Source organism: Pelodiscus sinensis, chromosome 2, assembly GCF_049634645.1.
Source record: "Pelodiscus sinensis isolate JC-2024 chromosome 2, ASM4963464v1, whole genome shotgun sequence".
Classification (NCBI taxonomy): Eukaryota; Metazoa; Chordata; order Testudines; family Trionychidae; genus Pelodiscus; species Pelodiscus sinensis.
The window spans coordinates 146,462,298-146,483,314 of record NC_134712.1 but is presented as its reverse complement, the minus strand read 5'-3'; the positions used below and the strand labels follow the sequence as shown (position 1 = coordinate 146,483,314).

At 43.6% G+C, this 21,017-nt stretch overlaps 1 protein-coding gene across 5 annotated transcripts in view; it reads right to left on the bottom strand.

Annotated features, from left to right (window-relative positions):
• Positions 1–21,017, bottom strand: part of RECK (reversion inducing cysteine rich protein with kazal motifs) — a 150,645-nt gene that overhangs the window by 28,176 nt on the left and 101,452 nt on the right. For all 5 annotated transcript variants that reach the window (XM_025179693.2, XM_075921582.1, XM_025179697.2 and 2 more), the window contains 6 exons: positions 16,108–16,248; positions 11,170–11,358; positions 7,094–7,216; positions 5,541–5,712; positions 4,002–4,194; positions 552–762 (listed from right to left, as the gene is read on the bottom strand). In XM_025179693.2, coding sequence (XP_025035478.2) covers positions 552–762; positions 4,002–4,194; positions 5,541–5,712; positions 7,094–7,216; positions 11,170–11,358; positions 16,108–16,248 — 1,029 coding nt within the window. The remainder of the gene's footprint in view (positions 1–551; positions 763–4,001; positions 4,195–5,540; positions 5,713–7,093; positions 7,217–11,169; positions 11,359–16,107; positions 16,249–21,017) is intronic.

The window sequence follows — 21,017 nt, the reverse complement described above, 5'->3', positions numbered from 1 at the left end:
AGTGTTTAGGATATGACATTTCTGTGTACAGTAATTTGTAACTGTTGCAATTAAAAACAAGTTGCACATACGAATACTATTTCAATATGGAGTAATAGGATTAACTTCTAAATATAGAATTACACTGCTGTGAAGCTAAAAGAAATATGCAAATACATGCTAAGTGACAAGGTAAGATACACTCATTTCCCAAAACGTGCCTGTGTAGTGTACCCTGAAGTCTGTAATAACTGCTGGGATAGAGGCATGGGAGAATTAGTGCTTGATTGAATAGAGCACTTGTGTATTCGAAAGACTGCAGTGTAAATGCACAATTGTAACTTGTTTACATAGTTAAGCCAAAAACCTAAATCCCAACTAGGGATGTTAAATTTCGATTAATTAACTAATTGAATAGTTGATGGGATTTCCATCAACTATTCAATTAGTCTATAAGGGCACCTCTGCCAACAGAGTAACATGGCTACCACTCTGAGACTTTTTGTTTATATGAGAAGCCCTCAAACATTCTCATACCTTGACTAAGTATTAACAACAACCAACAAACATACCTGGTGGAACAACTGGTTTGCATCCAGTTGCAGGAAGAGGAGGACACTTAACAGAGATGCATTCTATTTGAAAACTATAGTCTGAGACAACTCCTACAGCTTGACAATGTCCATAGTAGTCCACAGCCACTCGGTCAGAATAGGCAGCACAAACATTACTGTAGGTTTCACCATTATGTCCACATACTGGTTCCACTGATTTGCAAAAGGGCTGAAAAAGAGTTTGTAAAAAAGTGAAAAAAAGTTTGGTTTATTCACACTGGACACAAGACATCAGGATGACCTTATAGTAATTTTTAAATTATTACATGGGTCAAAGTTGATAGGGATACACTATTCATGCTAGCAAGTGTGTCAAAAGTCCCAAATGGAAATCGAGGAAATTGCCCATAACATTTTAAGCAGTGGAAAATAAAAGGAATATGTTATTAAACAAGACAACAGAAGAATATAAATACTGTAGGTTTAAGAAGTATCTAAGATTTACCTGTGTTAGGGAAATGGGGGAATATTAAAAATCAGATATTGAGAAACAGGCACTAAAACAAAACAAAAAAGTGGGAAGAATAGTGAATTCTGGATGGGTTTTTCATGTTCTTAAAATAACTTTATAAAACAGAAGGTTTAGAAAGATATAAAACTAAAATCACAAGGTCATTTCAAAGAAGTAAAATTTATTACTTTTATTACAGATTTCAGCCCAACATATATGTCTGTTTGATGCTTGTTTTTTCTTTTGTTTTTTACAGTTTCTAGATATGCCCCTGACATGCTTTCTAGGCACATGCAGAAACAACCATAACAATAAACAGATATTCATTCCAACTGAACTCGTGCCCGTTAACAATAACGCCATTGCCTCCCCAAAAGAAAACTAATGTACTCAGGAAAAATATAGGAGACAGGCAGGCCATGCAATGTATTTCAAAGTCCAACAAACTCAAATTGCTGGCCAAGTAGAGAATTGAACTGAATTCAAAGTTTCCCCCAGAGTACTCCCAGATGGAAGCTGTCACCCAACACTATTCTCCAAATTCTGTCAAATGGAAAAAAAAAAGAGACAAGCCCAACTCCATCTTCCCTTGCCTGGGACTAGAACTCTTGACAATAATACCTCTTTCTGCTAATAGAGGCAAAGGTACCTGACATGATCATGGACCAGGGATGAAAACAAGTTGAGGGACTTGCCAGTATGCTGGGTCTCTTCTGGGCAAAGTGGTAGGGTGACGCTGGCCCCCAGAAGGTGCCGGGCCTTGGGCAGAAGGAGATGGAGTTGGGAATCTGATGCTCCCAACCATCTTCATGGTGCCACTGTGACTGTGGCAAGGAGCCCAGGTGCTGCAGCAGCACGGAACCCAAGGCCCTTTTAAATTGTCAGTATCCCTCTCCCTCGGGGCAGCTGCCTCTTTTGCTACCTACCATTGTAGGCTCTGCCGATAAGGTCCGTCAACCCGGTGGGACTCTATCAACAGGGACAGTGATGGGAGGGAGCAAAAGGGACTGCGATATTGAAGTGCTGCCGCAGTAGTGCTTTACTGTGAGCCATGTATGGAAAGTTCTATAAACTGACATTTCTAATCTTAGAATGTCCAGATTATAGTCTGGTTGGTGAGGGGATGGCAGGTTCCCTACCTGACTCTTTGTAGCTCCCCAGAATCAGCAACTGTCCCTGCTGCTACTAAGTGGAGGAACGGCCATGAGGGGTTTGGAGTATGGGATGGGGCACAAGATAATGGCATACAAAGGAGTGCAGGGTGAAGGTTCTGGGAGGGAGTTTGGCTATGGGGTGGGGTGACCTGCCAGAGGTGAGGCCTGCTTCCATCTGGCATCCTGAAACACCTCTTGCGCTCCAACTCTCTGTCCCGAGCACCCTTCCACATCCAAATGTCTCCCAGAGCCCATGCTCTGCACTCCCCTGCTCTCCAGTTCCAAATTTCCACCCTCGTAGTTAACTGGGATTTTTCACTTACGGGCACCTCCACCCCATTTTCCCAACATGCTAGATTAAAAAAAACTTTTACTGTAAATCACTGTAGTTTTCCTTTAATAAGAATAATATATGCCAAAATTGGATGTTAACATGATCAGAACATATCCATAAACAGGCATGCCTAAATTTGTCCCCAGAACTCAGGAGTGAGCATAGCTATGAAAATTTGAACTAACAAAGTATTGGGTACAATATGGTTCTTATTTTATGCCTGGCTTGACAATCAATATTTTGCCCACTCAATCATACTTTTATTTTATTTCAGGCTGGATAAAAAAAACATGATTTTTTAAAAAACCAAACACATCCAATTTCACATTTAAAATATGTTTTTAAATTAAATTAAATACAGGTTAATTTTTTAAAAAATAAACATGTTAATTTAAAAAAATCAGTTTCAAATTAAATTTTAAATTTGACAACTTATTTAAGGCCTAAACTTATTATATATATAATCTATTTTATAGATATTTTATAATTTATTGAATTAAATGCAAAAATCATGTTAGGTAGGAAATATTTGCTGCCAAGTTTTAAAGTACTATTACTGATCTGTTAGAAGCCATTGTCTAAGCACCTGGCTTTTGCCAGTAATAGCCGCTTCTGCAGGTGCAAAAAGAATAGTTGAGTTAAAAAACCAGCTCATTCAAAGTTAAGAAACCAGATGGCAGTTGAAAAAAAATAGGCAAGCTTGTTTTCCTCTTCCAATCTATTAATTAAAATTGGTGTGAATATGAGATCTACTAGATTTAAAATCTTGAAGAAAAATGGTGACCAAAACCAATCTGTGCAATTCATCAACTATAGAGAATTAATAAATCAGTTCTAAATGCAAATACGTTTTGATAAACTTTTCTTATGTTTCCAGCATATTTAAGTTAGTTTCATTTTTTGTTAAAACAGTTTTTGTGCATTTTAATTGCATTTAAATTTCCAATACAGAACTTGAAAAACATTAAAAATTAATCTAGTGAATAAGAAATGCATTATTCACCTTTTCTAAAATAATAGAAAATTAAAATTTAAGAATTGGAATACATTTAAGTTAAGCTAAACAAATGTGCATAGATGTGTATCTCCCTAGTTAGCAAAACGAAGACCAAAATAAGTGTAAAGACCATACTGAGGTTCAAATTAACAAATATTAATGGTTAGCAACCAATGAGAATCAACATTTCTTTAAGAAAATAACTAAAAACCACAAATGTAAAACATCATCAAAACTGATTAGTCAGGATTTCCTGATTGCTTATATAAATTATGATTAAATTGCTTTGATTTCTTCTCCGTTTTTTAATGTATTTTATTTTTTTGAGTGCCCCAATTCAGATACTAGGTTTTTGAAAACATACTTTAATGACAATGTTTTTGTGAACCAGAATTGTAGCTGGACCTGGCAAATGAAAATGGAACATTACAGAAGTTGTTGTCTGATAAATATTGCAAAAACTATTTCATACCTGGCATGGACCCTTGTATGATACATTTTTTCCTTTTTGGTACAAAGTACACAGATTATTATATTCCATATTATCTGTGTCACAAACAGGATCCCGCAACTGGTCACAGTTGAATTGTCTTGGCACACATTCATGTTGGCTACATCCAAACTTTTCAAAACTAGTTAAGCAAACCTGCTGCTTTGGTATGCACCTGCATAAATTAATAACATTTTGACATTATGTACTTTATTAACTCAAAGTATTCACAGGGACATTAACTCTTGGCATATTGTCACAAGCTTTAGAGTTATGTATGGGTGAATAGAGTTGTATGAAACATGTGTAACAGAATATTTCAGGCAATCTAGTTTCAGGATTCATTACAAACCTAGTATTGTGTAAATTCATGTTAAGCTGAACTTAACATGAGATTCAAACACATATCCTTCTCTCCTCAAGTATTCTGTGGTGGGGTTTGAGCAAACCTTGCTAGAACTATCAGTTTCTGAATTTCACTTAGCAAATATAGGTTCAAGCAAAAGTCAGAGCATGAACCCATCTGAACCAACCAAAGCAAAAAGTTAACTGAATGAACAGAAACTGTGATGTTGCAGAATTCTATATCCACCCTGCACTGAGATAATACATAATTCCCATTAAAATTAATTAAGTGGAATTTGGTCCTTTATGTTCAACCTGCTATATATCAAGCCTAGTGCTAAAAAAAAAAATGAACTGAAAAATATAACTACTAATATAACTTTTCTCCTGCCAGTGACATCTTCCCCAATCTGACACTGAAGATAGCTTTACTGAAGGGAAATACAGAGCAGCAAAGAACAGAAAGGGCGCGGGGCGGGCAGGCGGAAGGGAGAGGAGATAAGTTACGTTAGTTGCGTAGCTGAAGTCAAATATCTTAAATAAAATTTTGGTGCCATCCACACTGTGGAAGGTCAATGAGAGCATACTTTCCCTTTGACTTCCCTTACTCCTGGTGTTGATAGGAGAACCCTCTCAGTTTGAATTAATGTATCTCCACTAGACCCACTAATCTGAACCTCAGAAGATTAACTGCAGAAGATTCAACCCTCTCTGCAGTGTTGACATAGCTTTATACAGTTGTAAAATGAACCCAGAGCTCTGGACTCAATTCCTTTCTTTAATCATTGGACTGAATAGACATCTGATAGTATCTTGAACAAAAGCTACTTAGAGGCAAAGTGCCTCATATCTTATTTCCAATTCCAGTACCCCATTATCACAATTATAAATCATTTTGTCTTATTTCTAAAAGCAGAATCTGTGGCATGCATTTTAAAGAAAATGTTAACATTCCAGAAATAATTAAGGGAACAAAATGCAGACACTTAATGTAGTCTGTGATCACTGCAAAATTAGAAATTAGTCATTTCACAAATTCCTGCTTTTTACTTGATTTTTCTGAGAATTAAATATTGCTATATTTGCAAAATATAGTATTGTTACCAGGAAAGAAAGTATAAACTGCTTTATCAATTAAAAACTCCAAATATACACACACACACACAAAATTTTTACCTCTGATTTTTGGTACAAGGGTTAGGGTTACAAGGATCCTTAGAGATACATGATCCAAATTCAAACTGATTGTCTTGGAGCCCAACACATCGTGCTATGCAGGCACTTGGATACGTGCGTCCATTTTGCCCGCATACTGGGACAAACTGATCAGCACAGTTACATGGTAGACCTGAAAAAATAACCTAAAGATCAGTAATTTGGCTTGTTTATTTTCATTAACAGAAATATTACAAAGTATTAGGGTGTGTGAGACTGGCAGATGGAGCAAATGACTAAGATAGGCTGTGTTGGGACAAGTCTTGACTCGTGATCTTGGGCAAGTCATTTAAGCTTTTTTGGCCTCAAGTGAGTGCAAAAAACTTAGGGTATGTCTACACTTAAACTACTACATCTGCAGATGAAACACTGTAGCACTTCAATGTGGACGGCTTCTACTATTGGCATAGGTAGCCCCCTCCCCAAGAGGCAGTAGCTAGGTCAATGGAAGAATTCTTCTGTCGACCTAGTATTGTCTACATTGGAGTCATGTTGATATAGCTACATCTGTCAGAGGTGTGAAAAATCCACACCCCAGAGACAGGTAGCTATTGCAGGGGTGGGCAAGATCCAGCCCACCAAGCCATTTGATCCAGCCCATGGTCCTCCCTGCTGCACTCTCGCCCCCAGGGCTGGGGGTGGGGAAGTGCACCAAGTCCAAGTGCTGTTCAAAGTGGTTGGCAGCTCCCTCGCCCTGTCAGAGGCACGAGGAGCCTAGAGGGAGTTGCCAGCTATTCAAAACAGCTGGCGGTTCCCTCTAGCTCCGTTTGCCCCTGGCAGGGCAGGGGACAAGAGACTTTGTGTGCTCCTCCACTCCCAGACCCCGACTGGCCTGGGGGCAAGGGAGCACGCAAAGTTTCCTCCCCCCGCCAGGGGCGCACAGTGCCTAGAGGGAACCTCCAGGTGTTCAAAACAGCTGGCAGTAACCTGTAGGCACTGTGCACCCCTTGCAGGGCAGGGGACTTCACACACTCCCCTGCTACCAGGCCCCAAATGGCTGGGGGGCAAGGGAGCACACAAAGTTTCCTCCCCCCGCCAGGGGCGCACAGTGCCTAGAGGGAACCTCCAGGTGTTCAAAACAGCTGGCAGTAACCTGTAGGCACTGTGCACCCCTTGCAGGGCAGGGGACTTCACACACTCCCCTGCTACCAGGCCCCAAATGGCTGGGGGGCAGGGAAGCACGCAAAGTCTCCTGCCCTGCCAGGGGTGGGCTGTGTCTAGAGGGAACAGCCCCTTTCCACCTGAGATCCTGGCCCTTGCACCTGAGGCACCCCCCCTTCTGGGGGCTGGCCCGCAACCATTACCAAAATTCCTGAAGTGGCCTCTCCTGCAAAAATTATTGCCCATCCCTGAGCTATACCAATGTAATTTTCTAGTGTAGACCAGCTCTTAGTCAGAAAGAAACTGAACCAAAATGAATTGCCACTGAAATTTTCTGGGCAAACTGTAGGAAGAGTAAAGTAAAAGGTTCATATGAACAAGTAACAAAGTTTCTGTATGTAGGAAAACATTACCTGTAAACATGCGACGTTCATCTTCTGAGCTATGTTCATTAAGACACTGACGAGTGGAACATATCAAGTTCCCAGCAAAACAGGAACAGACATTACAATCTATGTTAAAGGATGTTCCATGGCCTTAAAATAAAATAAATTAAGTATTTTATGTGTATCATTACAAATGAGTACAGATATTCCCCCCACCAAGAGACTCTGCACTAAAAGACATCTTATTTTATATCGTTAAAGCTGCAGGCAGAATCAGGGATGTTAAATTTAGACTAATTAACTAATGGAATACAGGCAGTCCCCAGGTTACGTACAAGATAGGGACTGTAGGTTTGTTCTTAAGTTGAATCTGTATGTAAGTCGGAACTGGCGTCCAGATTCAGCCGCTGCTGAAACTGACCAGCGGCTGACTACAGGAAGCAGAGTTCCGACTTACATACAGATTCAACTTAAGCAGATGTCCCCAAGTCACCTCCCCGCTTATGCAAATGAAGCCCGGGAAATTCAAATCCCGGGCTTCATTTGCAAGTGCGGTATGCCTACATTACCCTCCTAGTTCGAACTAGGAGGGTAGTGTAGACATACCCTAAGGGAACCTCTGCCTCTGAGGTCTTGCTACAGTTCAAAAGTGGAAGTCCGTCAGGGAGCGCAGGGCCGGCAGGGGACTGGCTCCGTGCTCCCTGTGGCACCCTTCAGGCTCTTATATGTTTCAAAGGCAGAAGCCTGGCAGGGCCAGCAGCCTGGGTCCAAACGTCTATCTACATAGCAACTCCACAGCCTGAGCCGAAGTCAGCTGGCACCAGCCAACTGCGTGTGTCCGAATGCAGTGTAGACATATCATTAGATTCATCTAAAGGGCAATCCTTCGTAACAAATAAGTCAAAATTATTTAAATACAATTTCAGTAATATAGAAAGCAGATAAATGTAACAGTAAGTAAGTGGATGAGATTAGGGAGTGATTAGTTTGTTGAATTCTAATGACCGCGAAATAATTTATTTATATAAATTTGCAAACTTAACATTGCATTAAAATAATTTTTCACATAATATGCTAAAAGATTATCTGAAGATCAATTTCTACATTGGGCCTGATCTTGCAAACATTTATTTCAGACCACAATGAGTAACCCATTGTAAAATCTAAATAAAAAGACCTGAAAAAATGAACATTAGAATAAGCAATTCCTGCCTTTTTGAAAGCAAAATAAACATTCAGTCTTCATTGTTCCATGAGAAATTATGACAAATGTTTAACAAATATTTTTTTTACCCTAATTTCAGCCATAGTATTAATTGAGTCAGCTAAATTCAAATGAAGTTTCTTAAACCAATGAAAAAAAAGGGAATTTGTAAACTATGGATAACAATGGCTGAACTTAATATACACATCCTAACTGTGAATAATGAAATACATGGAACTACTTAGAGCAGCAGTTCCCAACAGCTGGTCCGTGAACCCCTGCCTGATTGGCTGTGGCACTCTACCAAGCCACACCCCCAGCTGCTAATGAGCCTCACCTGCTGAGGTTCCTCACGCAGCAGCAGGGTGAATGCTGCCGCAGGCAGCCGAGTGTACTGCAATTGAAGCTGGGGCTACAGTGAGGCTATCTGTCCCTACTGGTTCCAGCTCTGGCGGCCATTATGCGGCCCATCTGGTGGGGCTACATGATGGTCGGCTGCAGCAAGGGCCAAGCACCACATAGAGGGTGGCTGCCCCAGTCGCCAGGGCCAAGTGCTGCAGTTAGACCATCATAACTCGTGCTTAGCATTCCTAATAAAAAGATATTTCTTGAGACTGTGTAAAGATAACCTATTTTATCTGCCCTGGAGGTTCAAAGGGAGTGGGAGAGACACTCTGTCATCATTTTCCCAGTCAGCTTCACCACTGCAGCATTAAGCCCACACAGCCATCTTCTGATCCAAGATTTATCAAAGCATCATAAACAGAATGACAAATCTTCCATTCCATGCATTGTCTCAGATTGTGCACCCTCTTTTAGATCATTGGTGAAAGACCATTAGCCTTCCCATAAAAGGAATCTCAGAAGCTGGAAAAAAATAGCCAGGGTAATCTTCTGCCAGCAGACTATCAAGTGATCATTAAGATTATAATTACTGAATAAAATACTGCCTGTTTTTGCACCAGAAGTACCTAGAACAAAAAGGTGCCCTGTTGGCATGATATGCCCTTAAATGTGGCATTTTAGGTTGACGCTGCAATATAGCCATTCTAGTTGTGGTAATGCTCTATAGGTTCTCATTGTTACGTACTTTGTCCATTTGTAAAACAGAGGTTAAGACACTGGATTTGTGCTTTAAAGCTCCTAATATATTTAACAGACTGATGATAAGCAAGTAAACTGAAGGAAATAGTGTCATGGCGTCCTATCACTTTACTGTTGTTGGACTCATTCACAATATTGAGGATAGCATAACTGTCATCCATTCAGCACCAGCAGAAATCAGATTTCTTTAACAACATAATAATACCATTAAAGTGATCTCAAAATGGTTCAGTCTCTGCTACTCCTGCTAAGAACTGATCCTAAGTAGATCCGGTTAGAGCTGCTGTTTAGGTTTCCTTAACATAGAACGGTGGAGATGACTGAATTTTCCCCAGCATACCATATTATCACTTTATACATCTATTTTCTTGTAGAAGAGGCTCTAACCTGACATTTTTCTACTACTTACTATTTATTTTTCTGTGGCACTTGTCCCAACATCTCACCAACATTAATGAATTTATCCTTATGAAACCTTGTGAGGTTAGGAAATATTATTCCTGCTTTACAGATGAAACAGAGATTTAGAGCTCAGTCCAGCCCCTTTTTTAAATTAAGGGCATGGCTTAAACAGGAAGTCTGTGACAGAGCTGGGAATAGCACTTCTAAATCCCAGTCACTGCCTGCCGCGTGGAGGAAGGCTGCCCTGGCGAGCCCATTCTCCTCCCTCCCCGCGCGGTACGAGCCTCACCCTAATACTGATTATGCCAGCTGAGGATCTGTCCCAAGATTTTTAGGGAGAGTTTTTTAATGGCACAAAATGGAATGAGGCCAACAATCTCTTAGAAATTTTAGCTGGCATGTTAGTGTCTGCTGAGTGAGTGGCCATTTTACTTCACAATATTATTATACTCCAAAAACTCACAATTACATGTATTGCGTGCATACAGATGCAATGTAAAATAACATGTGACCTCTTACAATTATTCACCACAATAAATATGAAAATAAATTAAGTATCATAATGAATATAAAAATGTTTCCATGCCAATCCAACAAAAGTTTTGGAATGAGTTTGCCAGTATGCGGCATAAAAAAGGTTGGGAACCACTGATTTAGAATATACTAACTCAATGGTTCTCAAACTTTTGTATTGGTGACCCCTTTCACGTGGCAAACCTCCGAGTATGACCCTCCCCCCTTATAATTAAAAGCTTTTTTTTACAATTAGTACTATTATAAATGCTGGAGATGAAATGGGATTTGGGGTGAAGGCTGACAGCTCACAACCCCCACATAATAACTTCAATCCCCAGTTTGAGAACCAGTTTGCTAGTAGAAAGATAAACTCCTGTAAAACGGTTACATTTTTAGGTAGTAATTAATCAAACAATATTTTATAGATTGCTACTGTGTGTGGTACATTTATGTATTTAATGCTTTGCAGAGAATATTTTTCTCTACAGAAATCTCATGGAACCACCAAACAGACAGTATTGTTTAAACACATGATACTGTATCCCCGCAGGAATAGGGACTAGGGAATAAGCTCTCTTTGTGGAGTAAGCCTGTTTAAAATCAAGACTGCCAAAGGCAGCATTCACTTATACTCTTCTGTGCTATAGCCACCCTTCATTTGGAGGTGTTCTAAGTGTACTCACTGGAGGAAGAACCCTTGGCCACTTAAATAATCCAGTCAGAAAACTTGAAAAGAACAAAGAACATAAACCAGTACTGAGGGAATAGGTTTTTCAATCATGTGTCTTTCACCTTCACAGACCACCCCCTTCCAACCTCCCCTCCCCCCAGAAAAGGGCAACCTCTTTGTAGAAACTGAGTATAATCCAGTACTTACTTTTCCTTTGTCCTCCCACAATACATGACTTTTGGAGGTCAACACAATGCATCTCCATACAGTTTTCTAACAGTCCACTCTGTCCACAGGTACAAATTTTGAAGCAACCAACATCTCCTGCAGATGATGGAACCTGAATAAGTGTACCTTGGCGGACAATAAAATCCGAAGCTTCTCCCAACTTGCAACCTGTGCACACAAAAGAAACATTAACTCAATAAAAAGCAATAATAGTTCACAAATATTTAGTGACAATAAATAGTGCCTGAAGAAATTTTCACGGTGAAAAATCACTTTTGAGGATTTGTGGAAAAAATATACACATCTTAAAAGCTCTGCAAAAATGAAAGCAGTTTTTGGAGGCAGAGTAGTGTCATTTTACACCCAAAGGTGGTTCTCTTTGCAAATACATTGGTCCAATCCATAATATTACTCTTGGGAAAGGATTTCACCATTTTCACTTTCAGGATCAATGATAACTAGCAGAAATGTAGGCAGTTGCATGCAAATACAAAAAGAAAATGAGTAACTTCACATCATTCTAATCAGCTCTCCCAGTTTCCCGTAATTCTGTTGCAGAATACATGGACATGACAAATGCCACACACTTCAAATATACCAGCTCCTAACTTGGACTAAAATCTGGCAGATAAGTTTATTTGTTTCTCTTTCATAGAATCATAGGGCTGGAAGAGATGTCAGGAGGTCATCAAGACCAGCCCCCCGCCCACAGCAGGACCAACCCCAACTAAATCATCCCAGCTGGGGCTTTGTCAAGCCAAGACTTAAAACCTCTATTGATGGAGATTCTACCACCTCCCTAGGTAACCCATTCCAGTGCTTTACCACCCTCCTAATGAAATAGTTTTTCTTAATATCCAACCTAGACCTCTCTCACTGTAACTTGAACTTCCTCGCCCTCACTTCTTCACTTTTTTGTGCATTTAGAAGATACTCAAGCACACTTTATGAGAATGTTAAAAAATCAAAAAAGAAAAAAATAAGGGAAATAAAGAGAAGAAGAAAAAGGAAGAGAAGTAAAAACAGCAGTAAAATGGAGAAAGGAAAAGGAGGAGGAGTAAAAGCCATGAGGTGGAAGGGATAGTGAAAGGAACAGGAAAAAGGAGATTACTTACTGTGATAGTCCTCCATCCCCTGGGGTGTCACCTAAAATGGGGGTACTACTGAGCCCTCTGTTTTACCAATCTGGGTTCCCTCTCACAGTGTGATGCTGTGACAAACTGCACAGCATTACAAGCTTGCCCTTACATAAACATTTCCAGGTAGAGCAACACCGAGGTGTGTTCATGAATGCTCTGCCCTACAAGGTGGCTGGAAGCCAGTGCAGGAGCCAGTGACTGAGGTGGCTCACGGCCGTCAACAAAAAGGATAAAAATGGCTGCTTGGAGTAGGTCAACTGGCAGTAGGAAGATGGTCCCTTCTTTATGATACCTGAGCTTCTTTCTTGGTAGTTCAGTCACTTTCCTAGTGAAAAACTGAAATAAGAAAGATCACTTGGCCACCTGCAATTTACTATATTTTTCTCTTGGTTGTAGGGACATAAGTCTCCAAAGAATGCAGGGTTGCCCTACAGTTTTTGAAAGACTGCAGGGACTCATCTGTTGTACTGTCAACGACCCTTAAAAGGGGAAATTCTGACCCTTAAAAGGGGAAGTTTTCTTCAAGAAATGTTTTGCAATTCTTGAAGAAAACCACAGGATTGCAGCCTAGAAGCATGATGTATAACTACAGCAGCAGCCACAGAGAGAGACTTGCAAAGATGCTCTGGTGATGAACTTCCCCTTGGAGATGAGAGCTTGAAATTGATACTTCTGGTCTTGTGGCAGATGTTCAATAAACTGAAAACCTTGAGTAGCTGATGTAATCATACTTTGCCAACAGGGGACAGGAATTGTAATGCAGCTGATGAGTGACTTTTGTACCTAGACTTTCTAGACAAAGTGCTTCTTTGTCTTGAGGAATCAATCTTTGCCAGTGTAACCTATTCCTCTTTGTGACGGGGTGAGGCAACCCCGCCACTACACCCAACAGGGGGGACGGGATGCTGGAGAGGTGTGTGATCGCACCGCTTGAGTGGCAGCGATGCAGGCGCCGACAAGCGCTTACGAGGAGGGGGCTGACACACGTGGCAGAGGGACCCGGCAGACGGAGGCTGGGGAAGCGACCGGGCACCACGCCCCACCGGTCGCGGCGCGTGACGTCACCGGCGGGACGCGAGGGGACGGAGCCGAAGGGCCGGCGGGACGACCAGGGCGTCTGACGTCACCTGCTGGGAAAAGAGGAGGGGAGAGGGATAAAAGGTGGTGGGAGGACATAGAAAGGGGGTCGAAGATGGAGGTAGGAAGTAATGGGCCAGAAGGGGGTGATGGTGCGGGGTGATCCGCCTGAGCAGGGCCGAGAGGGGCTCCGGCAGCAGGGTTGAACTCTGGCCCAGGGTGGGGTTGCGAAACCTGTGAGCAGGTGAGTTTAGGGGTACCCCTCCGCCTGCTACCACAGGGAGCTCGGTTCCCTATGTCAGGGCCCTGGGCTGGGGTCCAGGAGAGTGGGTGGGCCCGGACCCCCCTCCCTGCTGCCAGCAGGCGACCTAAGAACTGCAGCCGGAGACAACACTTTTGGCGCCTTGGTACCTCGTGGCGTAGGCATACAGTGTGGGGCGAGTAACATGGAGCGACACGGGTGTTCTAGACTAATAAAACGACTGTATAGAACGGGCAAGCAAATGCAGACTCGTGACACTCTTGTTGACCACAAGGATCATCAAGAAGTTGGGGATGGGCTATGAAAAAGGTATTTAGTCAGAACATAGTACTTTTTAATCAACCCTCTTGCATGTAGGTGGAATAGTGGCAGATGTCTGCAACATGTTATGGGCCGGTGACTAGAGGGTCTCAATAACAGGCATCTTGGCCTGAGATGGAATGTGGAAAATATACTGTATGGAATGCTGGATTCCTGAACCTTTTCAAGGGGAATTTGTAGCAACTCAGCCATCCTTTTCATCAGATCTCAAAAAACTTTAATGTCATCAGTGCAGGATAATGGAAGAGTTAGGACTGTTTTCTCTGGTGACACCATGTATTTATTGGAAGGAGGTGCTTCCTCCTCAATCAGTGGATCCTCCTTGTCCTTTGAAAAAAATATATCCGAGAAGGCAGAGCTTGCTGTGGAAGGGGTTCTTTGAGCCTGAAAGCTACTCTTGGCAGGCCTTTGCCATTCTAGAATGCCCAATATGAAGATGCAATGGGAGAGGAACCCCAGAGATGTTCCTGCCAACGCTGGTATGGAGGATGATGACTAGTTCCCAAGGAATCCTTGTCAAGATACATAACAAGGGATGAAGTCTGAAAGGGAAAGATCCATATCCTGGACAGAGATGTTAAATTCTGAAGACTAATCATTCTGTGTATAACGGAGGAGCTAGGACCATAGAACACTAGAACTGGAAAGAACCTTGAGAGGTCACCAAGACTGGCCCCCTACATTCATGGCAAGAACAAGCGGCATCTAGACCATCACTATATAGTTGATACCAACAAATGAGATGTTACCAGCAGTAGAATAGATCCCAGCATCCAAGTCCAAAAGTGGAAAACATGTGTCCAAAATAAAATAAAATAAAATAAATAGCTAAAAGATAAGCTAGAAGGACACAACAAAGCTCTGCCTCTAAATGCAGGTGGTTGAGAAGGAACTGGAGTGGTAGTAAGTCTGATCCTCCCTATATATCCTTGTTCTAGAGCAGTGTTTCTTAACCACTGGTACGAGTTCCCTTAGGGGTACTCAAGAGAAGTCTGGGACGTATGTCAAGACAACTGAAATTTGGAGAAAACTGAATTTTTGTTTTAAGTTTTAAGTGCTTTATTATTTTTGTACTTTTTACACACAAAAATTTAAATTGCCCACCCGGCTACAATTAAGTTGTTTAAACAAATGCATTGCAATGATAAAAAAGTCTTTGTGTGTGTGAAAACTATTTTCTTTTTAAAGGGTACTTTATAAAAAAAAAAAAGGTTGACAAACACTGTTCTAGAGCACATGGCAGCAAAGGATGCAGGCATGGGTCCACAGACACTGCTGAAGAACAAATCTTGAATCAAAAGTGCATGGTCATCTATGTGAGGCTATATCTCAGATTCATGGTTTGGAATTTGGACTTGGTGCAAAAGGTGTCTTGGATGGCATTCTATAGACAGCATCTGATACCTCTGTGCTAGAACCTGTGCTGTTTGCCTGTTAGCTTCCATAAAGACTTTAAAGTGTTTTTGACCCATTAAGCCTTCTATGGCCTAGGTCTAACCTATTTGAGATACCATTTTTAGAACAGTGGTTAATGGAAGCACTGTTATCAGAGCACTCTTATTATAGAGAGGAATACTGATCAGACATTTGCCATAAGGACTTCTTGGGCTCTTGGAATATTATCCAGATCCTAGTGGTGTATTTGAGGACTTTCAGGATTCACTGCAGGTTCCATTTTCTTCATCTGGCTTTCGAAGGGAAGTAGGGGAATTAGTATTTGACTGTGTGCTGCTGTTTGCTGAAGAGTTGAACTGATTAGTATTGCATCATGTTTCTGTAATTTTAAATAAACAGCAGACTGCTCAGAGCCTGTATAAAGGCATTTCTATTTATTCTAAATTCAAAAAAACCAAAACATTCAGCGCTCCAGCCAGCCAGAAATGTGCATAACATATGTCTTTTGAAGGAAGGGAGAAAACTGAAAAGGGGAAATGAGAAATTCTTGGGAGTGCTAAAAAAGAAGTTGAAAAGACAACTATTCTTGTGAAAAAAGGTAACTGACAATCTTAAAAGTTTTTCTTTTGAAATCTCACCAGCACAATTTAAAACTTGTAGCAAAATCTATGCAATTCATGTTTAGCTAACAGCTAACGTGTAAATAACAAACAATCCTCTTACCTTGGACACAAAAATAGGGAAGACAGGGTTCTCCAGATGGACATCCTTTTCTATTTACCTCACACAACTGACTGGCAGCACAAGGATTTGGATTACATGGATGTGTAACCTCCTCCACAATGTTACCTAAAGAACTTGGTCCTGAAATTGTAATTACAGATCAGCTGTAGTGATTTAAATAAGAACAAGGCCCATGATAATTTTTTTTAATAAAGCATGGCATTTCCTATTTTGAACACAGAATTTCATTTTGCCACATACAATTCCTTGAAATCTCTCCAATGTTGAGAGTGCATATGTAAAAGCTTGAAAAAAAAACAGTTACTTACATCTCCTAACTGTTGTTGAGATGTGTTGCTCATGTCCATTCCATGTAGGTGTGTGCGCACTGTGTGCACACATTGTCAGAAAGTTTTCCGCTTAGCAGTACCTCTTGGGCCAGCAGGGGAGCTCATATATACCCCTGTTGGCCCTCTGCCCCCTCAGTTCCTTCTTACCGGACTACTCCAACAAAAGGGAAATGGGTGGGATCTGGAATGGACATGAGCAACACGTCTCAAACAACAGTTAGAAGAGGTAAGTAACTGTTTTTTTCTTCGACTGATTGCTCATCTCCATTCCAGGTGACTCCAAAGCAGAAACCAAAGAGGAGGAGTTGGAGTCCTGATCTTCCACGGAACAGAGAACTGCCCTACTGAGAGCGCCATCCTCCCTGGCCTGGGGAGCCAGCACGTAACAGTTGTCAGTAACCAGCCAATGGGAGCTGCTTGTTAAAATAACAGGCAGCTAAGAAGAATTACACCCCCTCTCCTGGGCTCAGTTATTCATGTAGCACATGGCCAGGCAGGCAGGCTGGCTGCGAAACATTTTAAGCTCTGCAGGCAGGCAGGCAGGCAGGCAGGCAGGCAGGCAGGCAGGCAAGTCTCTTGGCCACAGCCTGCTTCTGGCACCCTAGCCCTTTCCTGCCCCAACTCTCTGCCCCCTCCACATACCCAAACCTTCTGTCCCCCTCTTACACCAATATCTGCTCACAGATCTGGCACCCCAATCTCCTGCCCCAGATCACAATCCCCTTCTATCCTGGGTCACATCCCAAACCCCTGCACTCCAGTCCCTTGCCCTGGGTCATAACTGCCTGCTTCATCTCAACTCCCTCCCAGACTCCAGTCTCCCTCCTGCACACCACTCCCTTACCCCACGCTCCCTTCTACACCCAGCCTCCATTCCAGACTCTGCATCTCCTCCATTAATATCATGGAAGAGCGCGGCTTTCGACCACTTTCCAAATTCTTGGAGTGGCCCCCCGTAAAAAATTATTGCCCAACCCTGCGATAAGCCTAGGCTTATTGGGTAGTTGAGTTGACTACTCGTATTTCCCCCCATCTCTGCAGTGCAGGCGGAGGAGGGAGCAAGGGAAGCAGAGGCGCAGGGGGAAAGCCAGCATGAGTGGGGACTGAAGCAGTTCCCACTCATGACGGGTTCCCCACTGTGCCTCCCCCCTTATCAACTAATTGAGTAGTTGATGGAAATTCCACTGACTACTCGATTAGATGATTAATCAAAATTTAACATCCATATTGGAGGGGCCCTCCCCTTGGTCTGAGGAAGAGCAAGAGCGGTGTCTGTTGTTTCTGCTGCTCGTGCTCCTACCCTATGCCTAGAAAAATCAGGGATAGCTTCCTGCTGTGAAGGGCGAGGGGCATTCCTGTTGGAGAAGGAACATCTCTGGGAGGGCAGGAATGTGAATCCTTAAGGATTTTAGTGTAGCCTGTGAATCTTTGAGCCCATGCGACAGAGAATCTTTGAGCCCATGCTCTGAGAAAAGTCCAGGACCCTCAAAGGGCAGGTCCTGGATTGTAGAATGAAGCTTGGAAGGCACGCCAGATACTTGTGGCCATGAGCTACAGCAGAGCACCAGGACCGTGGCCTTAGTGCGGCAGGTGCATCCACCGAGTCTAGGTCTGCCTGTACGGCTGCCCTAGAAACGAGTCTACCCTCCTCTGAAAGGGCCTTAAATTCAGAGCGGAAGTCCTGAGTGACAAGTGACGTAAACTTGTCCATGGCAGCCCAGGTGTTATAGGCACAGGGACTGAGGAGAACCTTCTGGTTCGCTACATGAAGCTGCGGACCCCCAGAGGCATAGGCCTTCCGACCCAGGAGATCCAGCTTCTTCTCCTCCTTGTTTTTGGGGGTCGGGCCTGGCTGACCTTGCCTCTCACAGTGGTTTGTGGCCAGGATCACTAAGGACCCCGGGGGAAGGTGAGAAAAAGGTGTTCATTACTCCCATGAGGCACAAAATAATGCCTCTTGACCTTCTTGTCCATGGGTGGGATAGAGGCCGGAGTTTGCCAGAGTGACATGGTGATCTTTGCCAACATCTTGTTCGAAGGCAACACCTCTCTAGTAGGGGTGTTAGCATTAAGGATGTCAATGGACAGGTCCGAGTCCTCCGACACCCACTCAGCCTGAACCTCCAATCTCTGGACAAGGCATTTAGGAAGGTCCTGGTGCAACCTTGAGTCCAGAGAGGGCATTGATGGGATTGTCCTCCCGCCCCCGGGCCTTGTCCGGGGAGGAGGAAGATGACTCTTTCAGGACGGCCTCTTCTGGGTCGTGGTGATGAGATATGTCCTGCGAGGCTACCTATGGGGTTGCAGTCAACGGCTGATATGGGTGTGCCACACCTTCCTCAGTAGTCCTGGGTGACACAGGTCTTAGGCCCTGCTAATGCCCCGATGTAGGGGAGCGGGCCATTGGAAATGCAGACAGAGGAGCCCTGGGTCCTGAGTAGACTGACTCAAGTCTGGAAAGTCCTGCATCCTGGTCCTGATAGTAAGCCCAGGGGATCCAGAACAGTCACTGACCAGGGGCCTGTCACTGAGGTGGCCAAGAAGGAGTGGGCTAAGGTAGCCAAGACAGTTGCACCAGCTGTGTGGAAGCACTCTGGTGCTGGGAGTACAAGTGGTGTTGAGACCTAGATCTGGAAGCATGCATTGAAAAGAACACCCACTCGGCCTCCAAGTTGGTGGAGTAATTGGAGGCCAACCAAGGTGGTGCCATGGCAGTAGAGACTGGAGGCCAGAATCCTGGTGCATCCTGGGCCGGTGATTCAGGCTTCCTTCAGTGCCAAGGTGAAGGAGGAAGAATTACAGGGCCTGGTGTTGAGGTTCTGTGCCCCGCAGCCAGGTATGCAGTGAGTTGATGCTGAGGACAGTGCCAGGCCTGCAACTGGTGCTGGAACCAGTATAGGGGCCGGAAAAGCCAGATGGTGTCCCCTTGGGGCCAGTGCCAAAGCCCCCGGTGCCGGGGTATTGATACAGGGTGGCCTGGAGTCCTGGTCCCTCATGGTACTGGAGGCAGAAGCTGGAGACAAAGTGAGTTCAATGAGGTCTCTAGTGGCCTCAAAAGTGTCTGGAGTTGACGGCTCTACCTCCGGGGAGGTCTTCCTCTAGGCTGGGATCATGGTGTGGGCTGGGCTGATGCTGACCTGACACGGAAGCCCAAGGTGGCAATCCCGCTGATGCAGAGTGCCCCGACTGAGGGCACAATTTTGGCTCATGCCTCAATGGAGACCTGCCCCTGCTAGGTTTCCACTTCTTCTGAGGCACAGGAGACTGCGATTGGTGCTGAAGTCTATGTGGTGCTGGGGAGGTGTGCAAATGGTTAGGTGCCTTGCGCACTGAAGCCGGGGCACTCTGTGTCGCTGGTGCCAAGTCCGATGCTGGTGCCAGATGGAGAGCAGCCTCCATGAGAAGAATCTTCAGATGGAACTCTCTCTCATGCCTGGTCTGCGGCTTAAAACCCCTGCACCGAGGCACTTTAAACAAGCTTTGTGAGGATCACTGCAGGGCATGGGCTTCTGGCACTCACAGAGGGCTTGAAATCTTGGGGTTTGAGCATGTCTTGCGCTAGGCACCAGGGATGCAAAGTGAGCCCCTAGCCAAAACATAACTATATACACTAGCTAAGAAGAACTATTTATATAAGAACTATACACAGTAAAAACTAACTAACAACTGAGTTTAAACCCACTCAGGGTATGTCTACACTACCACCCTAGTTCGAACTAGGGTGGTAATGTAGGCAACCGGAGTTGCAAATGAAGCCCGGGATTTGAATTTCCCGGGCTTCATTTGCATCTCGCCGGGCGCTGCCATTTTTAAATGTCCGCTAGTGCGGACTCCGTGCCTTGCGGCTACACGTGGCACGGACTAGGTAGTTTGGACTAGGCTTCCTAGTCCGAACTACCGTTACTCCTCATGAAGCCTAGTCCGAACTACCTAGTCCGTGCTGCGTGTAGCCGCGTGGCACGGAGTCCGCACTAGCGGACATTTAAAAATGGCGGCGCCCGGCGAGATGCAAATGAAGCCCGGGAAATTCAAATCCCGGGCTTCATTTGCAACTCCGGTTGCCTACATTACCACCCTAGTTCGAACTAGGGTGGTAGTGTAGACATACCCTCAGAGATTTCTTTGTGATTCAACAGACAGAATCTTTGATCCAAAGGGGGCCCCAACTTTTACTGAAAAGTTAAAAAGACTTTGGCCTACCAGTGCCTCATGGATAATTTCTGGTATATTTAGAAAGCATATAAATTCATGTATAGTTTTTGTGTACATTTTCTTTGCGTACTTTTACCCTAATATGTATGCTCCAATGAGAAAGAACTATGTGGTAATACAAAACAGCTGGCACTCACTGGCCACAGCCTTGAGAGAGAAAGCACAGCAGAGGTGCTAGCTGTTAGACAGACTGGTTTGCTGGGAATATCAGATGCCAACGGAACAGGAACATGAGTTCCTACCCAGACAGCTGGAGACCCGACTAAGCACTCCTGCAGTGGACAAAGGAGGTGAGCGGAGAATACAGATGATGGATGCCTTTTGTTGTGGTAAGGAAATGTGGCAATC